Source organism: Thalia democratica, chromosome 1, assembly GCF_965202585.1.
Source record: "Thalia democratica chromosome 1, ktThaDemo2.hap1.1, whole genome shotgun sequence".
Classification (NCBI taxonomy): Eukaryota; Metazoa; Chordata; class Thaliacea; order Salpida; family Salpidae; genus Thalia; species Thalia democratica.
Window position 1 is genome coordinate 48,022,657 of NC_139165.1, and position 10,053 is coordinate 48,032,709.

The following is a 10,053-nucleotide window of genomic DNA, read 5'->3' on the forward strand; positions in this document are numbered from 1 at the left end:
GAGTGGCAACCCTGTTTATATTAAATAATTTTAGTTCTATTTATGTATTTATAAAGCTTGTTTAAAACTAAGTGTTTTTTTAGACTAAACATAGTAGGCTTTAAACATAAATTTTTAGCCTAAAACTAAGTTTAAGGGCATAGGAAGGGAATTTAAAAAAAACCTACTTTTCACATTTTAGTTTTATTTTATTTAGTATTAACTAAGGTACAAGATACTTTTTGAAGATTTTAAAATTAAAAATATTTTTTGAGATATAGCAGGTCAAAATCGTAGGCAACATTAGGTTCATTATGGAAGGCGCAAACTAAAACAGCAAATAACTAGAAATCACTAAAAATCTATCTTCTTTTACGTTTTCAAGATAAGTACCTCAACAGGGTTGCAACACACTCAGCAAATTCAGGGAAACTCAGGGAATTTTAAAGTTATAGAACATCTCTGGGAAACTCAGGGAATTTTGATTTATTTTTTTAACTCAGGGCAGTTTTGATTTTTTCTAAAAATTTCAGGGAAATTTTAATATTTAAAATAAAATCTCAGGGAATTTTTTTCTAGATTTAGAATGAGATTTAGTTAATCCAGTTTAAAAATTTTGTTCAAGACAGTTAATTTTATTCATTTAAAGTGTTTGTTTAGAAATATTTAAGCCTTGTGGTTAGTTCTTCAATATTCTTAGAATTAACATTGTAGTTTTTTAATAAATAATAAAATTTTTAAGGATTAGAAAAAAAACTTAGGGAAGTTTAAGGTTACTCAGGGAAGTTTTTAGTCACTCATGGAAGATTTTTTGACCCAAAGTGTAGCAACCCTGCCTCAAACTTTCAAGAAAGGTTCTTTGCAATATTTAGAAATTTCTGTTGGAACAAAAAGGTATCTAAACTATATTTAAAGGGTAGCCACACACTCAGGTTATTTTTAAAAATTGAAAAACTCAGGCTGACACAGGATAATTTTGTTTTTTTTATCTAGAATTCGGGATAGTTTTAACATTTTAAAAAGCCTCAGAACATATTTTTCAGATCTTGAATGAAACTTAATTGGGCCAGTTATAATAATTTGTTATTTTATATAATCATTTTTGTCCATAAATTGTATTAAAAATTTTTTGTAATGCTTGTCTAAAACTGGTTTAGCATTACAGTTAGCTCTTCACTACTTTTAGAAATATCGGTTTAGTTTTTGTTTTAAATTGTAAATAAAGGACATAGGGGGTCCAACATTTTTTGTACTAAAAATAACATATCTGAAAGCTTTAAAGTACAAACTTCAAGCTAGATTTTATAAATTAAATAATCTTACTTAAATTTTGAAATATTGTAAATTTTGTAAACAGTTTTTGATACAAACATAAGAACCACAAATTTTTTGGGGTCAATTTTCTAAAATTTAAAAAGTCACTAAAAATCTATCTTCTCTTTAAATTTTTGAGAAAAAGACTTCAAAATTTTCTTTTATAGTTTAAAAGACTTTGGCTGTTGCCATTTAAAAAATAATAAAAATAAACTAGGTGGTTTTTTTCATAAGATTTTATTTTTCAACATTAAAAAAAATTCTTGATATAATCTTTTAAAAATTTAATAATATACTTTTCTGAATAATTTTTAAAAGTGAACATTTGAAGATGATTGGTTATAAAATTAAGGAGAAGATTGATTTTTAGTGGAATAGTCTTTTTTTGAATTTTTGGTTTGCGCCTTCCATTAGGAACCTATTGAGGTCACTGACTTCGCTAATATCTCAAAAACTACTTTGAAATTTCTAAGTGGTTGAAAATGTCTGATATCTCAGATAAAACTATATAAAAAATAAGATCAACTTGTAAAAATCTAGGCGGAACTCCCTACGCCCTTAATATTTGTCATGTTATGATTTTTAGAAACAGTTTAGAGATACAAAAGTTAAACTATGCATTATAAAATGATAATAAACTTTATAATTTCATTAGTTTCTAAAGTTTACTAAAACAATGTTGTTCTATATGTCCTTCATTTTTAGATAAAGTTATTTGTTATAGCCTAAAAATACTTGTTTTCAGTAATCAAAGCTCAAACATGAGTATAGACTAGTGTTCTCTTACTTTTACGTGAGAAGTAAAATTTTATTTCTAAATCAATGAAATTGATCTCTAAGCTTTTGTTACTAGTATGAATATATTTTTTTTTTACAGTTTTTATTTCGCTAATTTACTAAAAGCTTTCTACAATGAGTAAAAATTAATAGAAGTTGGCTGCAACATGCTAATAAAGAATGGTTTGTGTGGATGTTGATAATAAAAATTTAAATGTAATTGATCTTCTGATACAAACTTTCCTTAATCTAACATGGATATTCAATTAGTAATGCATTATCATACTACAAAAAGACATATTAAAAAGAAATTATTTAGGTATCCAATATTAGATAGCTAAATCTTTTGATTTTTATTTTAAATTGCTTTCCTATAAATTTGTTAATGTTATTAGTTTATAAATAATTTGAATTTATAATTTTATCTTACTTAAAAATTATTATTTTTGTTATTTTGTAAGCACAAATATATTAGTAAAACATGTTAAATTTAAATGTTATACTACTAACAGTCAATTTTGCCAACAAATTTGAACATACTACATATTTTGGTAAACTTGGTATAGTTTTGTTGCCTTTGTTGTGCACATTACTGACTAATTATTAGAAATAATTAGTTTACATTTACAAAATATTTTATTAATTAGTTTTTTTTGACTGTATCAAACTTTTTTGAAAAGTTTTAAGTTTGTTGTATTGATTAAGCTCTAAATATTCTTGGTGATTCTTGGTTAAGTTTTAGAGAACTTAAATGATAAGCATAAGTACAGATCTAAATTTCAGAAGCTTTTGTACTTATTGGCTGTAGGTAATAGTTTTACATCGATAAAATATAAAGGCTGAGTACATATTCTAGTTTTGATTTCTATTTAACTGACTAATGACAAAATAGGTCTTGATTATTAATTTAAATTAAAACAAATTCAGGGTCTTAGCCACAATAACCTTGTAGATTGATAGTCTTTGATGTTGTTAACATTAAAAAAAAACATTAAGTTTTATATCCAATTTGAATCAGTGTTGCCACACACTAAAGATAGTTTGAGATTTTCAAAAAAATACTCAAGCTTACTCAGCTAGTTTTGAGATTTTTTATTAAACCCAGGCTAGTTTTTAAATATGATTTCCTTTTATTTTAGTTGACGTAGTTTGAAATGTTTTGATATTTTCCAATAAATTTGTTTTCTACCTCTACTATTTAGTTTTTGTTAATTTTATGATTTACAATTCATTATGTTTCACTAGCTTAAACCAAATCAAACAAGATCATCAGTTGAATAAAATCTGCAATTTTTTTTACAATAACATGCAAGAAGACATTACGCTAAATTTGAAATAAAAAGCTAAAAAAAATATAAATAAATCTTATAGTTTAAAGTTATCAATATAGGAAAATAATAATATTACCAGGTTAGTTTATTTTTAAAAATGTAAGCTACTTAATAGTATTATAATCTTAAAACTTAAACAAATAAATAAATATACTTACATATAGCAACCTTTTAAAATTTGTGAACAACAGAAAAAAGAAAACAACTCTTACAACTAAACATTAGGCTGAATTTAATTTATAAAAAAATATTTAATGTATTAAGGCCTAATTATAAATTTTGCTTATAAAATCCGATCGGTTATGAATTTGAAATTTTAAAATTGGTTTTAATATTTGCCTGTACAAGTTAAAATAGTGATGTAGCTGTCAAATTGTTCTTAAGTTTTAGAATAAGAATTGTTTTGAAGTTTTAAATGTACACATGAACATATTTATTTGCTCCTTTTATTTAAAGAAGTTCCCCTGTCAGCGTTTGTTATTTCCATCTTCTCATAGGTACATTTCATGCAGATTCTCTGTGGATTCCTTGTTTTTCCGATGTGGTGTAAAATTTTCCATTAAATGCTGTAATCAGTTTTATTGTATTTTAATTTTGAAACACATTTTGATAGTTTGGTGCTGTTTTCCTTATGGACTTTCATACCTCTAATCAGGCCATACCACTTTGTTTTACAAGTTCCCCCAGTGCTTCCCACATACTCCTTTATTTCTTTTTTGTGGTAACTGTAGCTTTTCTTGGTTCTGTTCTTGGTTAGGCATTTGTTTTTGAGTGGGCATAGGTTTTTGTGTCTACAATTGCAGAGTGACTCTTCTGTGTTGGTATTGTTATCTATAAAGTAGAAAGGACACCATTTTACAATTTTAATTAATTTATTAAGAAAAGTTTTCCACCCAAGACAACATCTACTTAGATTTACTGAAAAAAAAAATTTCAGAGCTTTTTGAATAAAAGTTGGAAAGCATATGTTTCTAGTTCTGCTCTTAGTGATTAAAATGAAAGTAAAAATATATTAACACTGAAAGAAGTAGTTTTTACTTATTCAACTATGCTGAGAGAATTACTGAAAAAAAAAGTGCTCATTAATTTACTGTATAAAATTTGCCAACAGTAAATTATTATGTTTCAACTTTATTTATTTAGTTTATTTTCACAAAGGTTGAGTTTATAGTTTAATACAAAAAAAGTTCTGTTTTTTACCCTGTTTTTCCTTATATTTTGATAAGTAGTCTAGTATGAGATTTAAAAATCTCACGCTAACTCAGACTTAATTGATTTTTTTTTTGAAAAGCTTAAGCTCTTTTTATTATTTTTCCTAGATCCCAGAATAGTTTTTTGAGTTTAAGTTTTTTTTTCTTATACATTGTGTTATTATAAAGTTGTTTCTTTTTGTTTTGGTTTTTTAGACACTTAAGCTTTTTAAACTTTTTTTTCAGTTTCTTGCCCTTAATAGTTTTTACTTCTAAACTCAGGCCAACTCAGGCTAGTTTTTGGTCACTTAAATTTTTTTTTGTGGCAACCCTGTTGAATGCTAATAGCAAATATAGTTCCTGGAGCTTTTTTATTTTTTAACCTTCCTGAGTACTTTAAAGTATGAGTGTTGTACTATAAATTAATCAATAATTTATAACTTGTTTTACTTTTTAAATGAAAGAAAAACTGTATCTACACTAATCTGAAAAAGTTATTAAATATAGATATTATTTATTAACACAATCATTCAATATTTTTAGACTTCAATAAGTTTAAATAACAATGCCACGGGAACTAATCACACTTCAAATTGGCCAATGTGGAAATCAAATTGGATTTGAGTTCTGGAAGCAACTGTGCACAGAGCATGGAATACGCCAAGATGGAATTTTACAGTCTTTTGCTGCTGATGAAAAAGAACAAACTGATAGGAAAGACGTCTTCTTTTACCAGGCTGATGATGACCATTACATCCCAAGGTCTGTTTTGGTTGATCTGGAGCCAAGAGTCATCAACAACATTAAAACCTCCCCATACTCAAACTTGTTTAACCCAGAAAACATATATCTGTCAGAGCATGGAGGTGGTGCAGGCAACAATTGGGCGTCTGGCTATCACTCAGGGGAGCAAATACATGAAGAGCTGTTTGACATTATTGACAGAGAAGCTGATGGATCTGACAACTTGGAAGGGTTCATGTTGTGCCACTCTACAGCTGGTGGTACTGGGTCAGGTGTTGGGTCTTATTTGCTGGAAAAGCTAAATGACAGGTACCCAAATAAGCTCATCCAGACTTACAGTGTGTTTCCGAATCAAGGAGATGAGGCTTCTGATGTTGTTGTTCAGCCCTACAACACAATGCTCACCATGAAAAGATTAACTTTGCATGCTGATGCTGTTGTTGTTCTTGATAACACAGCACTCAATAGCATAGCAACTGACAGGCTTCATATTCAGAATCCAACCTTTGAGCAAATAAATAAGATGGTGTCAACAATCATGTGTGCTAGTACAGCCACTCTTAGATATCCTGGGTATATGAATAATGACTTGATAGGAATGGTTGCTAGCTTAATTCCAACTCCAAGGTAAGTTTCTAACTAGTTTAAAACTTTAAAATAAATTGAAATGAAGTTTTTTTTTTATAATCTAGATAACAAAAAATGTAAATTGTTGTTTTGAAAACAATTTTTGAACAGAGTTAAACATTTAATAATTATTAAGTGAAGTTATATTTAGAATCCATTTGAGATCATTAAGTTTGAATTAGCTCAATTTAAAATTTTATTTCAGTTTGTTTTGTAGTACAATGATATATTAGTTATACGCAACTATCAAAAACCCTATGATTAAATTATTTACTATGAGTTTTTTAGGTTACACTTTCTTATGACTGGATACACTCCTTTAGTGACAGATCAAACAACTGCTTCAGTGCGAAAAACAACTGTTCTTGATGTTATGAGAAGGCTAGTATAATTTAATAAAGCTAAAAAGTTTTTTTTAGTTATTAAGAGTTAATATACAATTGGAAAACTATTTAAAAGTTTTCAAACTTTAATATGTAATATAGAATTAATTTTTTATACTTTTTAAAATTGAAGTGTTGAATTAAAACTTAATTTAATTATAAAACTGTTTTAATTTTACATTTTATTTTAGTAATAATTAAGTATATACTTTCATTTAGCTCATGTGACTATAGTGTATGTATAAAAAGTAAACGAAGTATACTTAAAGCTAAACTTGCATTATGAGTTTAAATATAGTATAGCAAGCACTCATATTAATTTATACCAAGCACTCATATTAAAAAAATAATTTGAATTAAAGAATATTTTAATATTGTTATTAAATATTATTTTTATAGATTGATTAAATAAATAGTTTCGAAAGTAGCATATTAGTAGTAAAAGTTTTTGCTGACAGCAAAGTAAATTATAATTAACACGGTTTAAATTTTGACTTTAAACTTAACAACTTCTTTGTTACAAACAAACATCAAAAAAGTCAACCTAACTCAGGGTTCGTGCGCGTCAGGCTAAATCAGTTTTTTTAAAAAAGTTGAAAAACGCTAGGTTAAATCAGTTTTTTATTAAAAAAATTGAGAAATCTCAGTTTTTCTTAGTTCAAATGCTTGAAGTGTTTGATTAAAAATTTAGAGAAATCTTTTCAAGATCAAATTGAGATGTGAATTTATTTCTAAATAAAAATTTAGTTATTAAAGACAAAACCAGTCAGTTTATATAAAAATAAATGCTTAAAACCTTTCGTTGAATCTCTAAAAATTTTTAAGAGTCTTCATTATTTAGTTTTTAGTAGATTATATACGTCATAATTATGAAAAATCAATAAAGAAAAATACAGTTTAAACATTACAGTTTACTTCAACAACTTAACTGTTTGTTTGAATTTTTATACTTGTGTAAGCGTTTCATTTTGAATTTTATTAAAACATGACAATGCAAGTCGTTGTAATCTAAATCTTCTGGTTATAATGTTTTTACTTAGTGCTTAATTAAATTGAACAATTGTGCTTAGTATGTATATTAAATTTTTACACCAGTAATAGATTAGATATAACAATTATTTTAAAACTTATCACTGAATTTATTATGTTAAGGGCATAGGGGGGGGGGGGGGGGGGGTCAATCACCTTTTTACAATTTAGTCTTATTTTTTTAAGTTGTAACTAAGCTATGAGTTGCTTTTTGGAGATTTTTAAAGCTCAAAATATTTTTGAGATAAAGCTGGTTGAAGTCGGGAAACTACAATAGTACTAATCAAGACCCCCCAATACCTAAAATGACTTCTAAAGGGGATTTTCCTTACTTTGAAAAATTGTCAGGCTAAATTGGTCTCAGTCAGGCTAAATGAAAAAAAATTCGCGCACGAACCCTGCTAACTGTTTGACTTATGATAATATTTTATGTCTTAAAGGGTATGCCAAAATCATTATGTATACAGTTTTAATTATTCTAATATATCTTACTTTTTTTTGGTAAATTTTTTAATTCTTTTTTTTTTTTTCGGCTTTGAAGATCTTAGCTAAAACGTGTTTACTCTTATAATAAATATATGCATTTTCTCCTTGGATGTTATTTAAAATCTAACCTAAACTTGTATAAAAACTTAAATTAGTTTCATAAAAAAACAAACTCAAATATCAATAATGTAAAAAAAATCTATTATCACTTTATAACTTTAAGTTCATAATAAATTACAATACATCAGAAAGTTTTGTATTCTTTAACTAAGTAAAACGTATAAAATTTCTGTTGAAACCCAGTCTTACGTATTTATGATTGTTTATTTAAGCTGTATTCAAATCATAAATACATTGTTTTTCTCTGCTAAAATAATAATCTTAAAGTAACAACTTACTTACCATTTTTAAGTTGTATTAGATTAATGTAAAAAGAAAATGAATAAATTCAATTCAAACTATATACACTGTAGTACTAAGTACAATGTAAATTTTCGTATTTTTGTCAAATGTAAAATTATTTAAAAAAATTGATTATCCAACTTTAAAAAAAGTTTCGTTTGAATTTTAATGTAATTTTAAAACAAGTAGTTTAATTTTAAAGTACTTATGCTTAATTACACAATAAAGCTTTTAAAAAAAGTATTTTAAATGTGTACCAATAAAATAAAATACACTATTTTCGGAATTAAAAAACGTATTTTACTCAAACATTCAGCTTATCAATGGTATCTATGCGAACAGGTTGTTGCAGCCGAAGAACATGATGGTTTACACGGGCAGGCAGAGGACCAACAACCACTGCTTCATATCCATACTCAACATCATACAGGGCGAAATTGACACCACCCAGGTCCACAAGAGCCTGCAGAGAATCAGGGAGAGGAAACTGGCCAACTTCATCACGTGGGGACCGGCCAGCATTCAGGTTTGCAGATTGTTGAAAAAGTGTAAGAGCAAATTAAATTTGTCAGAGAATATATTTACAAAACAGTAGTGCCTGTAGTGCCTTCCAGTTTTAATTGAATTCTAAAAAGTAAAAACAAACATGTTTATAGGCATTAAGGCTTAACTTGTTTTAACAAACTGCAATAAAAAAAAACTAATAAAGACTAGTAAAACATTAAGTTTCACTTTTTTAAAACTTGTTTTTTTCAGTACTTATTTTATACTTTACTTATTTCTCTAAAGTGAAAGATTTAAGCTGATCTCTTTATAAAAAGTCATTAAAACAGATATACATAACTGCGGTTTTCTAACAGGTGGCGCTATCGCGCAAGTCCCCCTACGTCCAGTCCAGCCACCGCGTGTCCGGTCTGATGCTGGCCAACCACACGTCCATTTCCGAGCTGTTCCAGAGATCCAGCAAGCAGTTTAGCAAGCTGTACCAGCGGCAGGCCTTCCTGGACCAGTTCCGCAAGGAGCCCATGTTCGCGGACAACCTGGACGAGATGGACGCCAGCCACGAGATTGTCCGCGAGCTCATCGACGAGTACAAGGCCGCGGCCACCCACGACTACCTGTCATGGGGCCAGTAAATGAGGGGAAGTCCCGGGAATGGAATTATTTTGAAAGGCGGCTTTGGTCGGAGCGTCATGATTTTTTGTTTGTACGTCCGGTTGAAATTAAAGTAGAAATGAGTTAAATTTAAAAAAAAGTAGTTTCATCGTTTATTTGATGATAGTTAATGCTTAATAGAATGCGTTTTACACCTCAAAAAAATATGATGAAGTTTACACTTAAACTATCTACGCTTTTTCTTATGATATTTAAGCTGTTTGACTCATCCTTCCTGAAAAATGTCTGATTTATAAAATATTTTGTCATTTTTTAGCTTAAGTTATTTTTGCTTTTCAATCTAGATTATGTATTTACACTGTTTGTAGAAAATTTTATGAATATTTATAGCTGAAAACTATACTTTTTTGTGCCTTACTAACTAATTTATGACTTTTAAGACCTTTCATTATATGTACATTTTTAACATAGTTGCACATTTTCTTTAGAAGGTTTAGGTTTTTATTATTTTGTAATATAAAGAATCCATTCATTTTATTCTTGTTTTAGATTTACGTTATAAAATAAGTAAACTCTTATACTTGAATTTTTTTGTTTTAAAAAGTTTTTTTTCGAGATTTAATTTTGCATTAAACTAGTTAATAACATTCTAAACTTTAGCTAGCAATGGATCAA

The 10,053-nt window shown here is 27.7% G+C and overlaps 1 protein-coding gene across 1 annotated transcript; it reads left to right on the plus strand.

Moving 5' to 3' along the window:
* Nucleotides 1-5,144: 5,144 nt before the first annotated feature.
* On the plus strand, nt 5,145-9,813 carry LOC145849201 (tubulin gamma-1 chain-like). The gene is made up of 4 exons (XM_082954317.1): nt 5,145-5,962; nt 6,251-6,343; nt 8,605-8,788; nt 9,123-9,813. Exons 1-4 carry the CDS (start codon nt 5,157-5,159, stop codon nt 9,396-9,398), a joined length of 1,359 nt encoding a protein of 452 aa, XP_082810443.1. The 5' UTR covers nt 5,145-5,156; the 3' UTR covers nt 9,399-9,813.
* The last annotated feature ends 240 nt before the right edge of the window (nt 9,814-10,053 follow it).

Coding starts and splice junctions, on each gene's coding strand:
- LOC145849201 (XM_082954317.1), top strand. CDS start 5,157: ATGCCACGGGAACTAATCACACTTCAAATTGGCCAATGTGGAAATCAA. Junction 6,344..8,604: donor GTTCTTGATGTTATGAGAAG/GCTAGTATAATT, acceptor CTATGCGAACAG/GTTGTTGCAGCCGAAGAACA. Junction 8,789..9,122: donor GGGGACCGGCCAGCATTCAG/GTTTGCAGATTG, acceptor GTTTTCTAACAG/GTGGCGCTATCGCGCAAGTC.